We start from the raw sequence: 23,547 nt of genomic DNA, 5'->3' as shown, positions 1-23,547 counted from the left end.
GTCACTAATAGTCACTTAAGAGTTTTGAGTGAAAACAACTTCAAAGGCGAAGGGATTTTGCTTTTGAAGAAGTTCAAATGAAAAGTTATTTAAATGGTTAAAGTTGTCTTAAAAATGCTTTAGAGGGTTCTTAAAATTGAACTTTAAGGCTAAAGCTGAAATTTGAATTTTTTATATAAAAAAAAAATCTACAATTCACCTGTTTTATAAATCCAAAATTAAAACACTATTCACTATAATTTGTTAATACTCAAAACACTAAAGAGTTTTTCACTTAAAGCGCTACATTGCAAATACTCCCCTACTAAAGCTCTACTGTTGAAGCTTTAATTACTTCCTGCAACAAGACCAAACGAACATTGAAACATGGAATTTTTAAGAAGAATTTATATAATTCATTACTCATTTTATAAATTCAAAACATTAAAGTACTATAAACTGAAATTTGTCAAATACTCAAAACGTTTAAGAGCATTTCAGTTAAAGCTCTTGTGGGGCCCAATAATTTATGGGCCAGGCCCACTTGCTCGTGAGAAGTCCAAAAGGCCCAAGCCAAAAAAGGTAATGGTCCGGAGATGCAGCCGAGGACAGTTTCGTCCTCGGCAGACCCAAAGCTCCATTGAGGGGAAGGGTAAAAAAGAGATAAAGGAACAAATGTGGAAGGGGATCCAAAATATCTTGGGAGAGTTATCCTTACTACCCTTCCCAGATAAGACTCTGCACCTAACAGAGCCGTATTCTCCAGTTTTATCAACCATCCCCAACAATTCTGGGATTAGACTGATGGGACAAGTATCAATCTTGTAAAGGCTGACCCTACACGTGGACGAAGGACAGCGAACGCAAGCTAGTATAAAAGAAAAAGTAAGTGAACCTAGAAGGGGACGCCCATCTCACCTCCAAAAAAGAAAGACTAGATGGGTGAGAACACTTAAACAACACCTGAGATCACAGAAAAAACTCATCGTTGGGTAACCGGGGTAAGACCTTAATGGTCCTCGGATCAAGTCTGAGGAGACCCATCCCATAGGATGCGACGTCGTAGGGCTTAAATGTTCAAGTCCAAATCCTTTTTCTACACAAATTCCTCTAAAACCAAGACCGGGCATCGCCCCGTGACCAACAGCTAGCTTTTCAAGCCCACTCTCTACAAATCATATTGTGAGGGATCTTTCATATGCGAGCTCAACATCATTATTGGGCCGCAAAGGAATTGTGTCCTTACAGCTCTATATTACAAAAGTTCTACAAGACTACGAGAAATCTATTTCATATAAAAACTAGCATGTAATCCATGCAAACGCATATATAGAAGTATTTAAAATTAAACACAATTTTTTTTTTTAAATATAAATAATTAGTAAAGTTATTAAAATAAAATAACATGTAACACATTTATACATAAAGATACATTTAAAATTAAACACAATTTTTATCATAAAATATAAATAATTAGTCAAATTATTTTTTTTTAAATTAAATGTAATTAGTCGCATATTAAAATTCTTACCTAAATTTAATACTATTTATGATCATTTTTTTTTTTAATTTTTAATAACATAAAACGTGTGGTGATCTTTGTTATTTAGTGATTTTATTGAAAAAAAATGATTGTTTTTTTTTTAATAATTTTTTTTATAGTTTATTAATATTAGATTCTTAGTATTTTGCAGTTATTAACTCACTTAACACAAATATTAAAATACTTAAGTGGACAAATGAGATAAATTTAAGTGGATAATTATGGTGTGGTTTCCATATAAATTTAGACATATGACACAAAATTGAATTCTAATTTCAAATTCTATGTAAACTTTTTCTGAGTTTTGCCAAACACTCAGAGTCTCTCAGGTCTCATACATGTACAACAACACAATTAGCAAGAACCATGTAGAGTGTAGTTTATCTAAGGCACTTCATCCGAGTTATTTTAGAGGTACCATCAAGAGTGTTGCAACATGCAGCACAACGGTCTTATTTTCTCAAGGATTAGGCTCATGTGGTAGCCTCGGCAGAATATTGTTTCAGGTTGAGGCGAAGAATGTAGGGATAGCAAATTGAACCAATGTACAAATGATTTCCTATCTTCATCCCACTTGTAACCAGTGCCAATCCAGGATCATAGTAATGAGCAATGGGATTTCCTGCCAAATCAATGGCCACAATCCCACCATTCTTCTCCATTGGTGGTCTTCCTATGTACTTCTCCATGATCAGTAGAATCTTTCGGATGAAAGGATATCTGAATGCTATATCCCATTGAAGTGTACGTGACTGCCAGTATATTGCACACAAAAAAGGTACTCATGATTCATGAAAAAGATGTTAGGAGTATACTTAAATTCATAAGTGAAGCTTATCAGTCTCCGCTCTCAGAATTAATACACTAGATAGTATTGCAATCAAATAAGAACTACGGTAAATATTAAAGTTATGACAAATTTTACTATAAAAAAAAACTTATAATTTGAGAAATGTAATTGATGTTAATTTAAGACATGATATAAGAATTTTTTTTTAATAGAGAATTTCAACCTATGGTATCCATGAATTGAACTCCAGATCTCTTATATAACTATCAAAGACTTTACCAGTTAAGTTAATTAGAACCCACTATATATATATATATATAAGAATGTTTGAATATTTTTTATTATGTAGTAAAATTATTAACATCCCTAACATCATGGCAATTCAAAAACCTTTATTATTTTAGTCATGCTTACAGAATTTCCTTGCAAAGAACATTCATGGCATCAACCACAAATTGCAAACAGTTCATATTATATCATTGAATACCAAGATAAGCAAGGATCCTAATTAAGTTTTGTATTTCATGCATTGTTAACAGGCAACTAAATAAAATTTGGGTCTCACATGAACAATCTGTTTTTCCTAGCTATATAACCGAATGTAAGTATTACACGTCATACAAAATTCTCTTTAAATGTGGTTCATTATAAATAAATAAAGAAAAAAAGATAACTTACTTTAAATAAAATTTTATTACAAAATTTTAAAAGTTTAAAATCCTATTCTTCAACTAAAATTTCATTACCAAAGCTTTTAATAATTTTTTTTAAAGTTACATTAATCATCTACAATAATTTTTTGTTTCGATAAAAACTCAATCTTGCTCAATGTGCTTCCGTCAAATAGGTTTGTTTTTTTTTTAATTAAAAAAAAAATTAGTTTCGTTCTCTCTCTTATCTTTGAATTATATATATATATATATATATATATTTATATATATTAGGTGAGACGTTTTTTCTTCTAAGAAAAAACATAAAAACCCGGTTTTTTGAAAAAAAAAGAAAAAAAAGTAAGAAGTAAGAGCTAATTTACCGTTGCCAATCCAATCCAATATTGGCCGTCTCCATCATATCTGATGTTATCAGGCATGCCTGGCAGATAATCAATAAACTTTTCTACTCTTCCTTTTTCCTTGCCTTGGATGTGATATTTTCTACACCTTCTCCTGTAATATAAGCAACCCATTTGGAATCATCAAAACTTCCACTATATGTCAAACAAAAACTCAGCTGTCAGCAGTAATTTTAATTTACTCTTTGGACAATAGAAGCAAACCTATGGTTTAAGTAATTAAAACCACAGCGTTTACAAACAAATGTGTCAAAGTTTTAAACAAAATATATATATTATTGATGTGACATCAGTTATATTTATTGATACGTTAGTTTGTATGGTTCTCGTAATAAAATTGATAATAATTTTAACATTTGCAAGCTTGGAAATTAGCAAACATACACTGGGGTTTCGCAAAAGATCACATAATTCTGATCAGGTGTGACTACTACACCATTAGCAAAGTAGAGGTCACGGACCAGGACCTTGGTGGTTTTGGTTGCTGGATCATAACTCAAAAGTCTACCATGGGGCTTACCCTCCAAGATGTCCCAAATAAACTTACTTAAACCATATTTATATGAAGCATCTGTAAAATAAATTATGCCATTGTGTGCTACATCCACAGCATCTGTTGTTTTGAATTTTTGTCCATCAGCCTCATCTGTCAACAGCTCCACCAAACCGTCTGCGGTCACATTTAGGAGGCCCTGTTAATGTTATACATCACATTTCATTAATATATAACACCTAACAACCATTAGTTTCTATGAATCACTTCTCAAAAAGTATTTTATAGAACATTGTCTTATTTTCCTATATTTGGTAGCGACCTTAAAATGAATTAGACAACTATAGCTTAACTTCTCTTATTTAGTTTTGCATGAGATATAGTTGTTTTCCTTATTTAGCTTTATAAAAGATAGAGTTGTTGTTTAGAAAATCTAAACATAAAACGACTTTATCTCATGTAAAGCTAAATAAGAGAAGTTAAAAGACAATTTTCCTTTAAACTTTTTTTTCCCCCTAATACTACCAAATACAAGAAAATGCAAAAAAAAAAAAAAAAAGAAGAAGTTATCTTCACATAAGATTTTCCATTAAAACAAATGAAGCATAAGGACTAATTAAGGGGCACTTAAAGAGAAAGGCAGCTTTCCTGTAACTTGTGCCATAATTATCAAAGAGAGACTTACATTAGTTTCATTTGTTGAGTAATTTTATAGACAGAGCTTGTTCTTCTCTTTTCATAATTTTTCACAACTTACTTAGGTTTTTCTTTTTTTCATAATTCAATTATTATAACAAGTAATTAAGAGTCTGGATCGGATGACAATTTTTTGCATGGGTTACTGACTAATTCTTTTTACACGTTATTGGTACTTTTCTTTTCTTGAATATGTTAGCGGTACTTACTCGCTTGATATGGAACCATAGAAAAAATAGCACATGTATGGACTCTCTGTTTTTTCATTTTGCTGAGACACATTTAAAGCCATGGATCTCAATGAATCTCAATCCAAAATATATAGTATAACCCATTGTCAGGATAAAATAGCATGTGAAGCACGTGATTCTTTCAATTGGATTCAAATCAGGTGCAATATCTAGGTTATTGCATAGTAATACACGATTGAGATTGAAAGTTCAAAAAATAAACTTTCAATCTTAACCATTAAATAAAAAATAAAAAAAAGTGAAAAAGTTAAAGTTAAAAAATAAAAGTGGTAAAAATTGATGTGAGCGGGTGTTATTGTAATTGCACCGGATCCAATTATGGTACCTTTGCCAGATTTGGATCCTATTCAATCATTTGGGATCTCAATCCAAACTTACAGCAATACATGATCCTTTCAATTAGTACCGTTTATTCTGATCTATTTCTGGCTAGAATCTGATCTATTCTGGTCCCTCCACGTGCAAGCAAAGCGACGTGACTGGTGTCTATTTTAGCGTGATTGTGATTGTGATTATATTATTTTCCACACAATTCTCCAAAAAAAATAAATAAATAAATAAATACAATGCTTGAAATCTTATTTTTACTTATTTATCAAGTTGATAAAATAAAAAATAAAACATGAAACTTTGAAAAACAGTAATTATCAAATAAATTAAAGGAATAAAAATAATTCAAACATACTTTTTTTTTTCTTTTTTATGGAATTCAAATTCACATTGTAATCCGACTAAAGACACAATCATTTTTATAATTTTTTAAAAAACTTTTCTATGATAACAAATTATGATTCATGCATGATAATTCTAACATCCTCCACTATCATAAATTTTATTGCCTATTTATCATAATTTTCATTAAATTATGAAAAAAAGTTATGTGCACAAAAAACTTTATTTTATAATAATTAAACATGAATAAATGTGTGTTTGATTTGAGAATAGTTTATTTTTAGTAGTTAATTTACATAATATGAAACAAAAAGTTAAAAGTTAATTTATTTTTAAAAATTGAATATTAAGTTATTTGAAATAAAGCTAAGAAAAAAGTAGCAGAATATGATGTGTATGTAGTGTATGTATGTGTGTGTTTTTTTTAATTACTTAAAAGATTGTGGTTATAATAATAAAAGAAAGAACTAAGGAAAGGGTATCAAAGTGTAATCGTAAAATAAAATTAAACATACTATATATCTCCACTAGAAACATAAATGAATATTTGAGATATAGGGAACTATAGGGCTATTAATAATTTTTTTTTTCCCTTCTTCTGAAGGATGACCGTTTGGTTAGGCAAGGATAAAAGCAAAAAAAAAAAAAAAAAAAATGAAGAAGATTACTAGAAAAAAAAAAAATTCTAGTAATAATTATTATTACTAGAAAAAAGTTTTAATAATTCAGACTAAAAAAAAAAAAAAAGTAGAAATTTAATCTTAACAAATGATTTCTCACCTTTTCAGGATCAGCAACGATAAGTTCATTGTTGTGACCAAAAACGATTCCCAAGGGTCTCCCACCGGTGTTGACCCATTTCTCCACAACCGAGTCAGCCGCCGAGTCGTTTACAGTGACTCGGCTGATCCATCCATCAGCACAGCCCGTGTATATGACTCCTGACTTGGCATCATACGCTATATCTTCTGGGCCTATCAAATTCCCTACACCCACAAACTCAGACACTCGGAGCATGTGGTTGTTTTGTGTTGGCACGGTTATGACGTGCCGAGTCAACTCGGAAGGTGGCAGAGGAGCCGGGTCGAACGAGTCGAGTTGGTAGAGCAATGTCGCAGCTACAACGGGGATCAATACTGTGACAAAAAAAGCAAAGGGCCATGAGCTTTTTTGTTTTGTAATAGTGGCTTTAGAGGGTCTGGGTAAAGATGAGTCGGGGTTTTTTGACTGGTCCATGGTTGTGGAACTCAGTGACTGATTCTTTTTTCTCAGAAGAGAAGAGAGTGCGTATTACTTTCTTTCTTTTTTTGAGCAAATGATAATACACGGGCTGTGTATTATTTGCTCCTCCCGGGTGGACCACTGACGTGGTCCTCCTGCTGATATAGACTAATAAAAAGAAGTTATGTATTAAAAAAAAAAGATGAGTCAGCAACACACCTGTGCAATACTACTTCAGCCTTTTAAAATAACAAGAATTTGAAATACGCTGTTCACTTCTCTAATCCAACTTCACTGCCTAGCCTATTTGCCGCTTCACCAAAAATTCTAAAACCCAAATTATTTGCTCACTGCCCAGCTCTCTTCTTTCCACCTCCCTGCATCATTGAAGAACAAGCTCTATGAGATTAAAATAACAAAACTTGAAATACACTTTCACTTCTCTAATCCTGCTTCACTGCCTAGCTTATTTGCTGCTTTACCAAAAATTGTAAAACCCAAATTATTTGCTCACCGCCTAGCTCTCTACTCTCCACCTCCCTGCATCGTTGAAAAACAAGCTCTATGAGATTTTGAACTATCTTTGTTCTTGGGTCTAACTTTTTCTAGCTTGTTTCCCTCTTTTTCCCCATGACTGAAGTGGTTGCTGAAATCCAATGCTCACCATCGCAACTAACCATGGCTGATCAAGGTATGTTACAAAGTCTCATTTCACTCTTCAAAGTCTATTTTCTTGCTCTGTTCTATCTCTATGTAGTTTATAATACAGTGCCTTCTACATGTTTAATAAAAAGCCCAAGAAAAAAAAAAAGAGAATCTGAGTAATAATGACTGAGGCAGAAGAAAACAGAGCACGAAGTTCAACTTTCTAAGCGTGAAATTCAAGCTTGATTTGTTAAATCCAAAAAGAGATAAAACTCTAACCGACCACCGTTCAAAACCAAACAAAAACTGTCGAAAAAGAAAGTTTATAGTACTTAAAAAAAAAAAAAAAAAACACTTACAAATACAAAGTAGAAAAAAGGAAAAAGCAGCACTTGCTATATTATCATTTTTTTTCTCACTTTACGACACTGAAACCGTAGGGTCTGAGTGTGCAAAACACTGAGCTATTAGCATTTTATGATGTTTATGAACCCTTGTTTTTAACTCTAGATTGCAGGTCTTTTAAAATTTCATTCTTTTAAAAAGTTTTAAAAGAATAAAATTTTTATTTTTATTTTCTTTCTATTTAGTTTTCTTGACTATGAGCCCTTGTTTTTAACTCTAGATTGCAGGTCTTTTATTTTAGAATGAGTCTTTAATTGAGACCTTAAGTTCAGTATTATAACGTTGCTGGGTTCCTCTGTTCCTCTGTTTGTTTTTTGTTTTTTGTTTTTTTTTTTTTTTGGCATTTGATTGTTGCTATTGCTGATGCATTTGAATGTTGTGGTGTTTTTAATCACATATATAAGAGTCAATGAGGAAGGTATTGAAGATATTGAAACTTTGCTTGGAATGGTAGTGCATAGTGAGGATGAAGCATATAAGTTGTACAATGACTATGCCATTTGAATTGGGTTCAGTGTTCGGAAAGAAAAAATCAGATATGCAAAAAAATGTTGTAAGACAACGAGATTATGTGTGTTCAAAAGAAAGATTCCCACGAGATAGTGACAATTTGGATGATAAGAAATTCAAAAAATTACAAACTAGGACCAGTTGTGAAGCTAGTATCCGATTTACAGTGACAAATGATGAGTGGAAGTTTACTCACTTCAATCCTACTCATAATCATGAGCTTGCAAAGCCAGAAGAAAGGCCATTTTTAAGGTCGAATCGAAAAATAACTGATGCTCAGTTAGGTGTTATAAAAACTTTCAAGGAAGCGGGTATAAGAACAATAAGTGCATATTCCTATTTAGTTGAGGAAGCTGGAGGGTTTGAAAATGTTGGATTTTATAAAACGAGATTGCTATAATGTGGTGAACAAGCAGAAGTTAATCAATGTTGAGGCTGGAGATGCTCAAAGTTTAGTAAACCACTTTAAACAGAAGCAAGCAGAAGATCCTATGTTTTTTTATGCAATTCAAGTTGATCAAGAAAATCAAATGACAAATTTTTTTTGGAAAGATGGCAGATCAAGGATTGATTATAACTCTTTTGGGGATGTTATATGTTTTGACACTACATATCGAACTAACAAATATAATATGATATGTGCCCCATTTGTAGGTGTCAACCATCATTGGAAAAATGTACTTTTTGGCTGTGCATTTTTATTGGATGAAACAACTGTTTCTTTTACTTGGTTGTTTGAAACATTCTTAGAATCAATGGGAAATCAAAAACCAAAGACAATTTTTATTGACCAATGTCAAGCAATGAAGAATGCTATAAGAGTTGTGTTTCCTGATACATGTCATCGTTTGTGCTTATGGCATATCTCAAAAAATACTGCAGAAAATTTACCAAGGCATTATGGGATTCCTGAATTCAAGAGTAGATTCAATAAGATTCTTTATAATTGTGAGACCGAATCAGAGTTTGAGTCTTCTTGGGATGCCTTACTTAGAGATTATAATTTGGTGGGCAATAAGTGGCTTAATACTTTGTATGAAAATCGGGAAAGGTGGTGTTCAGTTTTTAGTCATAACATTTTCTCTGCAAGAATGAAAGCTTCATCAAGGAGTGAGAGTGTAAATAATGTTTTTCAACATATGGCATGCAAAACAATGAGGCTAACAGAATTTGTACACGAGTATGAGAAAGCTTCCAAAGATATGCGGGTAGAAGAGTTAGAAGAAGATTTTCGTTGCAAACAAGGTACATCTTCTCAAATAGTCAAGAATTGTGGACTTTTGGAACATGCATTATCTGTTTATACCCGTACATTTTTCAAAAGATTTCAGTTAGAAATTGCTTCTACCTTGGGGGTCACACACCAAGATGTGTATTCTGATGGAGAGTTTTTTACCTATGAAGTTATCGAAGGAGGTGGTCATAGGGTTCATGTTGTCCAATTTAACTCTTCAAATAATGTTGTGACATGTAGTTGTAAAATGTTTGAAACACTGGGGTTACTTTGTCGACATGCTTTGCGAATACTTATTGTGAAAAATGTCACAGAGCTGCCTATTCAGTATATTTTGAAAAGATGGACAAAAGATGCAAAGAAAGATAGTGTTTTATGTGATCATGTAAAACCAGCAAGTGCAAATGATGAGTTGTCGGTGACTTCATGCCGTAACGAATTAATGCGCTCGGTTTATGAAATTTTCACAAAAAGTGCAGCTACAACACGACATACTGAAATGTGCCAAAGAAAAGTAAGAGAGATGATAGAATTAGTTGAAAACGATATGGAGCAGTTAAATGCGGCTAGAGATGGTGATGAAAAAGAAAACAGGATTGTTGCTAATAATGTCTTTGATGATGTTGAGAAGACAGATTGCTCTCTCAATAGTTTGCCAATATTAGATCCCCCCTGTGTGCGACTGAAAGGAGTCACAAATGCAAGACTCAAAAGCAACTTGGAGAAGCGTAAAAGGAAGCCATTAAAAGATGTTACAAGATCAAGTAAGTCTTTGTTCTTTTATTTAAATTTTATATTGAAAAAAAAAATATGTTAGTAGTGTGGTTCAAATATTGGTTTGTTGTGAATAATGCCCATGATTTCCTCTCATTTTTTTAGAACAATTGTTAACAAGAGGACTTCCAACAAGCTCTAGCCATGCCCCTAAAGGTATTGATTCTTTTCTAAACAATTTTATATGGAGGATGTTAGAAATCGAGTAAGGGAAGGAATGTACTTAAGTAGGGTGTTTTTTTTTTTAATCCACTTTGATGAAATTGTTAAAGACAATAACTTGTGGGACACCTGCCATTTCATTTTTTATTAGGGTGATTGTTTGCCAAAAACTAGTTTGTTTGGTTAGTCGAGTAAATTTATTAGAAACTTAAGATTTTTTTAAAGCTACTTGCTTGAAAGGGTATACGTGGTTAATGTGCCTATGCGTGAGAAAATTAGAGTTGGACTGTTTATAGAGAATAAATCATCTCTAAAACTTACCCAAACAGAACAAGTTATAAGGGTGTAGTTTGGTGAAATATCTGTCGGTTACTTAGGCTTGTTATCACTGGTTTTTAGGGAGGGTTATCTTGTAGTTAGTCTATTCAAGATGAGGTCTTGTAGCAGTGACATCAAAGTTTTCACTATAACTTGGACCAGAAAGACTCAAGACAATGCTACGTTTGTAGGAACATGAATCAAGGTGGGCTGCTGATGAGAATAATGAATTGAAGATAGATAGTTACTTTACAGATATCTCTTTCCAGTGTTCTAATGAATAGCTGAAGCAGAGATGTGCTTTGGAGGTTTTTTTGACTTTCAAATTTTAATGAGATGGAGGAAAACAGATTTATTTTCAGCAACTTCTGGATGTTTTGAGAGTATATTGTATGCATTTATCAAGTTTTCTTATATATGTTACTTTGTCTATATTGCCTTTGGAATATTTGTCATTCATGTACCATATGCAACACACAAGTCCAATGAAAATAACAATATTACTAGCTTTATCAATAATAATTGTCCTATAAAACTATATGCCTTTAGAACAGTTGTCATTAATTCACAAAACTCAACCTATGCTCCACAATGTACAGGTCTTTGATAGCCAAATCACCCATCTAGTGTACCCATGGATGAGAGTTATAATAATCAAGTATGATCTAAGCCCGTTGCATCATCTTCTTTATTTATTTATTTATTTTTAATGATGCCATATTAATCTCTTATAATATTTGATAGGTATTTCTTCCTCCAGCCATGCCAACAACCATTAGTCCAACTCATTTTCAACATCCAAATCCGGTAAAAGTAAATAAAAATAAATAAATTATTGATTTGTGTAATTGAATGTTCATTTAAAAAAATATCTAACATTTAAACTTGAGTTAATTTGAATGTAGAACCCCTTTTCCTATTGGAGCAGTGCTTCTCCAAATTTCAGCTTCACGAGTATGCTTCGAAGTAATGATTTCTTGAATCATCTAAGTCAGGTAAAATACTTGCTGTTTCTATTTTTTATTCTTCATTAGTATGTTTATTTATTTGTATCAATAGTTATCACTTTGTTACTAATAACTGAAAAATGTCCATCTCTATTTGTGCAGAATTCTTTCTCAAATGGTTTTACACAACCAAATCCTAGACAAAAATTATTTGACTAAGAAGTTATCATATGAGTATTCAACTTGGAAGATTTTTGACAAGTTCTCAAGTTGGAAGATTAATCAAGTAACTAATGATTAGAGGAGTGAAAGCTGTAGTTGTTATTTTTGTATTTCGAAGGCAATGAAAATAGGCCTATTCATAGGAAATGTTAGATTACATTCCTTTTTGTATATTTTCTTTTGTTATGCCTTCTCATCCTCTAGTAAAAAATTGTATAGTGTTAGGATACTGTTGTTAGGATACTGATTGTATGGTGCTTAATGTGTGCTTAGTTGTAACTGATTGTATGGTGCTTAATGTGTGCTTAGTTGTAATGTAACCTAAGGTGTTGTGTAGTTAAGTCTGTTAGTTAGTAGATAGTGTTGATGACGTGGAGTTAGTTAAGCGAGGAGGTGATTGGTTACTGACAGCTCATGAGAGTTTATTGTAATTGTATATATCTAATTTGATGAATGAGAAAGGGGTAAGAAGTTGTGGTGTGGACCTGTCTAATATCTATGCCTTTGTAAGAAGTTTTCAATTGTTTGTTCTATTATCTTTCTTCATTCTGATGTGATGTTTTGGTTGGCATTGTAAAGTATTCCTTCTTTCTGTTTTCCTTCTGCTAGAGTAGATATATAACCATAGCTTTGTACCACTTTCTTGTAACAGATATAATAGTGAATGTTTTTGTATTTGAGTGTATTGAATGTGCTGTTTTGGTTGGGATTATAAGGTTTGCTTCACGACATAAGACATAATATGCTGGTACAACCTAGCATTTGTATAACTTTTGTGTATATCTCCTTTTGAATGGTATCAAAAAAGATGAATCAGCACCTTATTTTTTTGAAGAGTTCATCCATCAAAACAAAATTGAGAAATTGCCCTTTTAACAACATTACCAATAATTTGCAAAGGCACTATTAGAACAAGCTCAAACTCAACAACAAGCTGCCTAACAATTGAGAAATTTTATTGCCAAAATGAACAAAATTTACAATGAGATCCAAACACCAAAAACAAAGATCAACCTCATTTGTAAACACAAAAATTATTTGCAAATACAATAAGTAAAAGCTAACATAGCTAATATAGCCTAACATACAAACTAATGCCAGGACAATTGAGCTTCTAAATAGCAATTACAACTCCACATTTAAACAACCATACCAAAACACAGCAGCCTAACTAACTAACTACCCTTGACCATCCCAACCAACTGCTCAACTCCTTGGTACAACACAGCAACAGCCCACACACCTCACAGCAGCACCCTATGCACAACACAGTAGCAGCACCCCACGCACCCCAGTGCACACCTCAATGCACACAGCTGTGCATCACCCAACAGACCTTAATGCACACCATTGCCTTAGCACGTGCTTTGGCCTTGTATCACAAAATCTTGTATTTTGGCCTTAAGCCTCAACCCAACACCTTTGTTTTCAACCCAGCTACCCACGAGTCTGCCCGAATACCCGATGCCCCGACTCCTTACGGGTTCGATCACGCTATTTTGGCATATGGGTTCGGTTACGCTCCCTCTATCGACGATTACAAGCTCGTCAAGGCCGTCAACGCACCTCTCGTGGTCGTGTTTTCACTAAAAACCAACGCGTGGAAATTGGTCGAGGGCTTTCACTACGAGAAGCCGACTGAGGTATGGGAAGGCCCACTCCCATGTGGGAATCATCTCAACGACGCTCTCCACTGGGTATTCAAGCTTTGCGGCGGAGGTGAGTGCGTCATCGCCGCCTTTGATTTAGAAACCGATACCGTTTCGAGAAATGCTGGTACCGGCAATTTTGTGTCGGGTTTCATCACTGGGTTTTTGAAAGGGTGCCTTTGTTTGATGGATCGTGTCTTTGGTCTAAGGCGTTGAGATATTGGGGAAATAGAGCAGGGAGAGAGAAAGAAAGAGGCAGATGTGTCTCAGTGTTTGAGAGAAATTTTGATTTTGGGTTTACGGCTGGGTAAGTGGAGAGCTTGTTAACCTTGGTTTGATTTTTTAATTATAGTTAAGTTAATGGGTAAGGGTGACGTGGATCTGAGTAAGAAAAGATGGTTATGTGGCCTTTTTTTATTGGGTGTTGGGACTTGGGAGGACCACGTCAATGGTCCACCCGAGAGGAGCAAATAATTTCTCTTTATGGAAAGCTACAGACAATTGGAAATGTAAACCTTATCAAATTTTAAGAAAATGACGAATTATAATTTACTACCTCATGCTTTGGTTGAAATTTAAATTATCTATATGTGATTTAAAATTTAACATTTTATCCACTTAAATTTAACCAAAATTTAAGTTGTTTATCCTTAATTTGAAATTTTATAATACAAGGATGGAGGATGGGTAGTTTTTAATCCAAGGGGTCCGTTTGGATTGAACTTATTGTTACTGAAACTGAAAACTGAAAACACTGTAACAAAATAATTTTTAAATGTGTGAATAGTATCGTGGGACCATTTTTAATATTTTTTAGTACGTGAACAGTGCTGTGAACAGTAAAAAAAAGTACATAAATAGTAATTTTTGTTCCCTGTACAGTGAACCCATGTGAGGTTACTGTTCACGTGCAGGAAAAAAAAAAGGAAGAAAAAGAGGGAAAACGTGAAACACAGAAACGCAGGCATGCATTATTCAACTTATTATATTATTTAATAGATGCTCTCTTCTTTTTTTTCTTTTTTTTTTCTTTTTTTTTCTTTTGGAAGAATTTAATAGATGCTTTAGAGTATTTGTATAAGAACTCTTTTAAATAACTTGTTCATAAGAAAAAAACAATTGCTTTAAATATTTTTATGAAAATAGTTTTGAAAGTTTTCTAAAATAATTTATTAACAATTATAGTGACCGTTAACAAGACCTTATTATTATGTATATTGTTTTCATATTGTCTTCTTTTTTTTAAGAAAAGTTTTCCACATTGTCAATGTCAAGGTCGTAATTATTTATTTGTTGTTAAGGTAAGAAATAATAATACGACTGGTTAAAATCTTTGTAGCTTAACAATGATAAAGGGGGAAACCATTTCGTACCCAAATGCCCAAATGGCATATTCAGCAAAAAAAAAGAAAAAAAGAAAAAAAAGAAAGAAAGCCCAAAGGAATGCACTGTGCAGTATCCATGGCTCGTAGTTGATAATTTAATGAAATAAAGGCCTGGTTATTGAGTGTCTCATAATATTATTTAAGATTGAGGTTATTTTTCTTCTAAAAAAAAAGACTGAGGTTATTTTTATTTTATTTTAATGGATCATATTTTTTGGGGGAGTCACAGTGGTGACTCAGGATTTTTGTTCAGGGGGTTAATAAGAAACATAAATTATACAAAATCTATTAAAAAAAAAATACCATAATTCATTTGACATTTTTTTTCTAATACAATAACATATATATTTTTTTGAAAACTAATACAATAACATATTAATTATTGTTGTAAGTGAACTTTAATTTATTAGTTTTTTTTTTTTTTACTCTTTACCAATTTTTTATGAATTTGCAAGACATTTTGATAAATTATTTTATATTTTCTTTACAACTCTTCATTTAAGGTATTGACCCACCCACGTAACAACAATCACTCCCATACACTTTGGTCAAAGACTCAAAAAAGCAGAAGACAAAACTCATAACTCAATACTTTACATCAAATACTACAAAAACCTAAAAGTACAGACACATAGAAGGAGACGGTTAACTAGTCAAAGACTCAAAACTCAAAGATAAAGTATCAAGAGGACAAAACTCATAACTCAATACTTTACATCAAACACTACAAAAACTTAATAGTATAGACACATAGAAGGAGACGGTTAACTAGTCAAAGACTCAAAACTCAAAGATAAAGTATCAAAACACTATAACCCCAAACACACACACACACACACACACACACACACACACAGAGTGATTTAGTGAAAAAAGTCTATCAAAACACTATAAACACAAATTCTCACAGTGAATGAAAGAGAGATGAAAATGCCAGATCAAGCAGCAGCGGACAAGGACAGTCCAAGCGTTGGCGATGCAGCGGCAGATTGTTTGTGGGTGAAGTGGCTACCATTTTTCTTTGGGTTTGGAGAGTGAAGAGGGATAGTGGGACAGGACTACATTTTTCCCTCTTAGGTTTGGTTTAGCCCTTTTTTAATGATTTTTTTTTTTTTAATTTGATTTATGGGCTTTTTTTTTTTCCCCTGAAAGTAAAGACCAAAAATTTTCTATTGGACTTGTTTATTTATTTATTTATTTTGGAGTTTAAAGCTGAATTCAATTGGGCTTTCAGGTGTGCAAATGTTTATAGTAGGGGGTTCAAAACAATTTTTTTTTTTTGGGTTAGGGGGTTCATTTGAACCCCCTAACTACAACGTAACGTCGCCCCGGCCCGAAGTCGTTTATGAGTTAGTTAAACAAATATTTTATTTTTAAATTTTAATTAACTTTAATTGATGAAGTCTACTAGTATGATAATAATTATAGTTTGAAATTTTATAATATATATATATATATATATATATATAGTTTATTTGTTTTTGTTGCTTCTCAAGGTAATAAGCCCGATATATACTTTCTTAACGAATGTGCGAATACACCTATTAACAAAAGTCATTTTATGGCTTCCACTTAACTTAGTTAATAAAGTTTCTTATTGTCGAATAGGAAATATAATATTCGAATCTTGACTACACTAAAAATCAATTATTGTACATCAGATTGTCTTGCTTTCCAAAAATCTAAAATTCACTATTCATTCTTTATAAATCCAAAATTAAAGCATTGTTCCCTATAACTTGTTAAATACTCAAAAAACTAAAGAGTTTTTCACTTTTAGCAAGCACTATTCTCTATAACTTGTTTTTGAGCTCAGATAGAAATCCTAATCTAATGAACCTAATATACTACCTCCACTCCTCCCCACTCAGGATCACTTGAACTTGGGTTCTCAAACCCCACAAGCTTTTAAGTCTTGGGAAAGTACCTTTCCACCCAACGTGGGCAGTGCTATCCTATAACTTGTTAAATACTCAAAACACTATAGAGTTTTTCACTTTAAGCTTTATATGGCAAATACTCCCCTACAACAGGACCAAACAAGCATGCAAATTTGTAGCTTTTAAGAAAAAGTTCTACAATTCACTAGTCATGTTTTACAAATTCAAAACTTTAAAAAGTATTATTTACTGTAATTTGTTAAATACTCAAAACATTAAAAAGTCTTTTTCCCTTTTAGTTAAAGTTCTATATTGCAAAAGTTTTATTACCAAACCTACTTCTTACAAAAATGCAAATGCATAGAGTCTCCCATCTCTCTATTGTCTCAGCCATACACATACACATGCATAATAGGAATGTTAATAAAATAGTGAGGATTGACTTTACAAAAATAACTTAATTTTGGGACATATCAAAATGAAATATAGACCAAACAATTTAAGATACGACGGTAGTATAATTCTTACAAAAATGCCAAACACTCACATGGCTCTCAAGTCTCACCCATACAAATTCTCAGTAACACAGAGAGCGAGAACCATGTAGAGTTTTAGTTTATCCAAGCCATTGCATCCCAGTTATTTTAGAGGTACCATCAAGAGTGCAACAACAACAAGCACACTGGTCTTATTCTCTCATGGATATCAGGCTCATTCGGTGCCTCGTTCAGGATATTGCTTCAGGTTGAGGCGAAGAATGTAGGGATAATAAACTGAACCACAGTACAAATAATTTCCTATCTTCATCCCACTTGATATCAGTGACAATTCAGGATCATGGTAATGGGCAATGGGATTTCCTGCCAAATCAATGACCATAACCCCACTATCCTTCTCCATTCGTGGTCTTCTATTGTACTTCTCCATGATTATTAGAGTCTTTCGGATGAAAGGGTGTCTGAATGCTATATCCCATAGAGCTGAACGTGACTGCCAGTATTGCACAAAAAGGTACACATGAAAAAGATGTTAGGACTTGGGAGTACTTAAGTTCATAAATGAAGCTTATCAGTCTCCTTTTCCACGATGAAAATTTTAATGGTACGGTAAGGTGTCTATGAAGGATGATTCATTGTAGGGTCTATTTAATAAAAAATTGATATAAATTAATAAAATGATTAAAACTAGTGCTAAAGTGACCGGTGAAACTTGAAAGGTTGGCTTCATTGGCTCTATGCCTTATAAAATCTAACAAAAAGTTGACTTTATTGATATAAAGTTGTTTATTAACGGGTATCTTGCCGTGCCCGTTAACAATATATTTTCCACAATTAATAATTTAATACACTAGATAGTGTTGCAGTTGAATAAAAACTTTGTTATCAATAATAATAAGAACTATCCTAGATGTCAAAAAGTCAAAAGGGAAATATTAAAGTTATTATAAATTTTACTATAAAAACACTTATATTTGGTGGTGATAATAAATATAATTAATGTTACTCTAAGACATAGTATAAGAATATTTGAATTTATTATTATTATTTTAAACGGTGATATGTACGTTATGTAGTAAAATTAATAAATAATAATATCTCTAATATCACTCAATTCAAAATAAAAATTACTCCATTTAAAAATTTCCTCGCAACAAACATTCATGGCATCAACCGCAAGTTGCAAAAAATTATATTTATATATATATATATATATATATTTATTTATTTATTTATAAACAATACTATCTAAAACACACACATATAGGGAAAAAGATGATATCTTTGAATACTAAGTTAAGCAACGATCCTAATTAAAATTTGTATTTTATGCATTGCTAACAGGCAACTAAATAAAATTTGGGTCTTACATGCACAATGTGTTTTTCCTAAATAGCTAAATGTAAGTGTTACAAGTCAATACACTATTATTTTGAAATGTAGTTTGTTATAAATAAATAAAAAGTAAAAAGATAATTTATTTTAAATAAAATTCTACCACCAGATTCAAAAGTTTAAATTAAATACTACATTTCAACTAAAATTTTATTACTAAAAGTTCTAAGATTTTTTTTTTTTTTAAAAGTTATATTAATCATCTATAAAATTTTTCGGATTTGATAACAATTCAAGCTTACACAATGTGCTTGTGTCACATAATTTAAAAGAAAAATGTTACGTCCATAATATTTTCACAACAAATCATAGGTGGTTAGTTATTATTGATTCAAGTTTGAACCTACCAATAAGATTACTTTTTTACCTCAACAATAACAATTAGTAACAACCAACTACTTAATATTTATTGTGAAAAATGTTATGAAATTATTATAAACAGAGCATTTCTCTAATTTAAAAGGGTGCTTTGTTTTTCTTTTCCCTCTCTCTTTCTAGTTGATTATCTCTATTATCTTTTAATTATATATATTAGTGAAACTTTTTTTCTTAAATTTACATGTGGTTCTTAATTAACTTAAGCATTTCAACATATTTTCGGTTAAAGAGAGAGAGAAACCCAATTTTTGAAAAAAAGCAAAGAAGTTACCGCCGACAATCCAATCCAATATTGGCCGTCTCCATCATATCGGATGTTATCAGGCATGCCTGGCAGATATTCAATAAACTTTTCTACTTTTCCTTTGTCCTTGCCTTGTATGTGATATTTTCTACATCTTCTCCTGTATTAATAGCAACCCATTTGAATCATCGAAAATTCCAACATGTCAAACAAAAACTCAGCCTGTCAGTAATTTTAGTCTTATAGAAGCAAACTTATGGTGTTAAGTAATTAAAAAATAATACTAAATAAATAAATTATTATATTATTGATGTGGCATCAATTTTATTCATTTTTACGTTCATACACTTAACACTTGTAATAAAATTGATAATAATTTTAACATTTTCAATCTTGGAAATAGCAAACTTACACTGGAGTTTCGCAAAAGATCACATAATTCTGATCAGGTGTGACCATTACACCATTAGCAAAGTAGAGGTCACGGACCAGAACCTTGGTGGTTTTGGTTGCTGGATCATAACTCAAAAGTCTGCCATTGGGCCTACCCTCCAAGATGTCATAAATGAATTTACTTAAACGATATTTATGTGAAGCATCTGAAAAATAAATTATGCCATTGTGTGCTACATCCACAGCGTCTGTCGTTTTGAATTTTTGTCCCTCAGCCTCATCTGTCAACAGCTTCACCACACCGTCTGCTGTCACATTTAAGAGACCCTGTTATACATATACATAATCACTTAAATTAGATTAGATTAGAGTAGAATTTCTATCTTATATATATATAAAATAAAATAAAAAAATGCATCATTTTCTAAAAAGTATTTTCTAGAAAGTTATCTCATTTTCCAATATTTAGTAGTGGCCTTAAAATAAATTGGAAAACAATCTCTTGAGGCTCTTATTTAGCTTCGTGTGAGATATAATTGTTTTTCTTATTTAACTTTCCATAAGATAGAGTTTTTATCTATAAAATTTAAGTGTAAAACAACATTATCTCATGTCAAGCTAATTAAGGAGAATTAAGAGATAATTTTTTTTTCTCTAATACTACCAAACACACAAGAAAATGAAAAAAATTATCTTCAAATAAGGTCGACCATTGAAAATAACAGAAAAAAGAGGGGAGGGGAGGGGGGGGGGGGACTTTACAAGCGTGGCAGCTGTTCTGTAACTTGTGCTAAAATTATTAAAGAGAAAATTATTTGATTAATTTGTTGTCTCTTTTTTCATAATTTTTCACAACTTACTAATTATTATTTTTTAATAATTCAATTTTTATAACAAGTAAGGATCTGGATGGGAATGACAACTTTTTTGCACGGGTTACCCATTAATTCTTTTTATATGTTAGTGGTATTTTTTATTAATCTGAATATGTTAGCGGTACTTACACGGTGATATGGACTCGTAGAAAAAACTAACACATATATGATATGGACTCTTAGAAAAAATAGCACATACATGATATGGACTCTAATTGTATCCATTGTCATTAGTCAGGGAAAATAGCATGTGATCGCGATCTATTACAGCCAAATTTGGATCCTGTGCAATCAGTTGGGATCTCTATCCTTTTACAATTTACAGCAATACATGACCTTTCAATTGGTTGATCTTTAAATAGTATATAGTATTGCGATAGTACTCTAGAAATACAAAGACTTCTTGTTCTTAGTCTTACTATTAGTCTCGACTCAAAAAAAAAAAAAAAAAAAAGTCTTACTCTTACAGCCTTGGTCTTATCTATATCTTATGGAATTTAAATTCATATTTAATTCGACTAAAGACACTATCATTTTCATAATTTTTTAAAGAATAATGCTAGAGATATAAACTACTGATGTAGTGAGTGATTATTGGTAAATGAAAAAATGATATTAGTGGTGGACTTAGATGAAAACCAATAAGAGATTGACCACATTAATATTTTGTAAAAATATTATAAAATAGTTTGTGGTTATAGTATTACTCTTTTTTAAAAACTGTTCTATGATAACAACTTATGATTCATGCATGATAAATCTAACACTATTATATAGATCCTCCACTATCTAACTTTAATTGCCTATTAACCTTTAAAAAACCTTATCCCTTCTCCCCATGTGTGTGTGTTAAAAATACTTAGTATTCTAAAAAAAAAATTGCCTATCATATATATTTATATTGAGTGTGAATTTTGAAAATTTAACCGTTAAATTACATGTCTTTATTATATCTTTAATGCTTACAAAATTTCAAAAAAATCAAAAATCAATTGTTATGTCATCGAATAAAGGTTATAATTTTAAGTTTTTGTAATCTATAATTGTACATAACAAATAGAGAAACCATTCCATCCGATCTTGGCCTAAATCTCATACTTTACCCCCACTAATAATAACAAGCCACATCAGCATTGAACTGGACAATGAAATAAATCTGTCACACACAATCACTCTTCCTAAAACCCAATATCACAAAAATCCAGAAGCCCAGCTTCCACACATAACTGAGAACCAATTCCTTCAACCTCTAACCACAAGAGACACCACAAGAGTGTAGAAAAACGTACAAAAAAAAACTTTGTAAGATTGGTTTGGTGGTTTCTTTTTGTAAGATTTATTGGTGTGGATTTGATTTATTGTCTAGATGGATGATTCAAGAGAAATCCATGTTTAATCACACATTTTTCTTCATAACTATTTGTTGTTTTGCCTATATGCTGAGTTAAGAGAGTAAAAGAGGGGTGCGGCAAGTGGAAGATGTGAAAGGAAAAAGAGAAATTTAGGATCTTTAGATCTGTTGAGTTTTAGTTGTCTTGGGACGGAAAATTTTGGTCTCATCCGTTGGATCTGTGGGTAGCTGTTGCCGGAAAACGGAGCAACGACAGTTGTTGGTGGTCCGTATGTTTGAAGGAACTTTTTTCGGTCTCCTCTCAATCAGGCACCTACAAAGTTGTATCAGTTTCACTGTTTGGTCTGTGGGTCGCCGTTGCCAAAATAAGCGGCAAATCGGAGCAAAGGTGCGGTGGCCGTTACTGGTGGTTTGTGGAAGGGAGTATGGATAAGAGAGGTGTTAATGGCAGGATTTAAATGAGTAGTCAGTAAATAATATTTGATTTTAAATGAAATTTGGTATATATGTTAAGAATATAATGCACATGAAAGTCGTTAAATTTTCAAAATCTAAATCAAAAAAAAAATATGTAAGAAGTTGGAAGTGAAACTTTGTTCTTGATTAGGCAAGGCTAAAAGCCAAAAAAAAAAAAAGAAAGAAGAGTAGAAGTTTTAATAATCTTAACAAATGATTTCTCACCTTTTCAGGATCAGCAACGATAAGTTCATTGTTGTGACCAAAAGCTATTCCCAAGGGTCTCCCACCGGTGTTGACCCATTTCTCCACAACCGAGTCAGCCGCCGAGTCGTTTACAGTGACTCGGCTGATCCACCCGTCAGCACAGCCTGTGTAGATGACTCCTGACTTGGCATCATACGCTATATCTTCTGGGCCTATCAAATTCCCTACACCCACAAACTCAGACACTCGGAGCATGTGGTCGTTTTGTGTTGGCACGGTTATGACGTGCCGAGTCAACTCGGAAGGTGGCAGAGGAGCCGGGTCGAACGAGTCGAGTTGGTAGAGCAATGTCGCAGCTACAACGGGGACCAATACTGTGACAAAAAAAGCAAAGGGCCATGAGCTTTTTTGTTTTGTAATAGTGGCTTTAGAGGGTCTGGGTAAAGATGAGTCGGGGTTTTTTGACTCGTCCATGGTTGTGGAACTCAGTGACTGATTCTTTTTTCTCAGAAGAGAAGAGAGTGCGTATTACTTTCTTTCCTTTTTTGAGCAAATGATAGTACTAGGGTGAATGTGTGAGAGAGCTTTTTATGGGGGAGAAATTATTTGCTCCTCCCGGGTGGACCACTGACGTGGTCCTCCTGCTGATATAGACTAATAAATAAAAGCCATGCATTAAAAAAAAAAAAAAGATGAGTCAGCAACACACCTGTGCAATACTACTTCATCTTTTTAAAATAACAAAAATTTGAAATACGCTGTTCACTTCTCTAATCCAACTTCACCGCCTAGCCTATTTGCCGCTTCACCAAAAATTCTAAAACCCAAATTATTTGCTCACTGCCCAGCTCTCTTCTCTCCACCTCCCTGCATCATTGAAGAACAAGCTCTTTGAGATTAAAA

General features: G+C 32.5%; 3 protein-coding genes across 3 annotated transcripts; 1 reads left to right on the top strand and 2 right to left on the bottom strand.

Annotated features, from left to right (window-relative positions):
• Positions 1 to 1,772: 1,772 nt before the first annotated feature.
• Positions 1,773 to 6,815, bottom strand: LOC115951009 (protein STRICTOSIDINE SYNTHASE-LIKE 5-like). The gene is made up of 4 exons (XM_031068314.1): positions 6,277 to 6,815; positions 3,769 to 4,076; positions 3,346 to 3,478; positions 1,773 to 2,274 (listed from the first exon to the last, which is right to left on the bottom strand). The coding sequence occupies exons 1-4, from the start codon at positions 6,730 to 6,732 to the stop codon at positions 1,996 to 1,998; spliced, it is 1,176 nt and encodes a 391-aa protein (XP_030924174.1). The 5' UTR covers positions 6,733 to 6,815; the 3' UTR covers positions 1,773 to 1,995.
• A 2,217-nt stretch (positions 6,816 to 9,032) lies between these two features.
• LOC115950487 (protein FAR1-RELATED SEQUENCE 5-like) lies at positions 9,033 to 10,494 on the top strand. The gene is made up of 2 exons (XM_031067680.1): positions 9,033 to 10,275; positions 10,391 to 10,494. Exons 1-2 carry the CDS (start codon positions 9,033 to 9,035, stop codon positions 10,492 to 10,494), a joined length of 1,347 nt encoding a protein of 448 aa, XP_030923540.1.
• Positions 10,495 to 17,253: 6,759 nt separating this feature from the next.
• LOC115993787 (protein STRICTOSIDINE SYNTHASE-LIKE 5-like) lies at positions 17,254 to 23,226 on the bottom strand. Its single transcript, XM_031117760.1, has 4 exons — positions 22,663 to 23,226; positions 19,775 to 20,082; positions 19,390 to 19,522; positions 17,254 to 17,838 (listed from the first exon to the last, which is right to left on the bottom strand). Exons 1-4 carry the CDS (start codon positions 23,116 to 23,118, stop codon positions 17,560 to 17,562), a joined length of 1,176 nt encoding a protein of 391 aa, XP_030973620.1. The 5' UTR covers positions 23,119 to 23,226; the 3' UTR covers positions 17,254 to 17,559.
• Positions 23,227 to 23,547: the final 321 nt, after the last annotated feature.

Source organism: Quercus lobata, chromosome 6 (assembly GCF_001633185.2).
Source record: "Quercus lobata isolate SW786 chromosome 6, ValleyOak3.0 Primary Assembly, whole genome shotgun sequence".
NCBI classification, from domain to species: Eukaryota; Viridiplantae; Streptophyta; class Magnoliopsida; order Fagales; family Fagaceae; genus Quercus; species Quercus lobata.
Note: the sequence above shows the minus strand (reverse complement) of the source record. Positions and strands in the feature narration are given on the sequence as shown.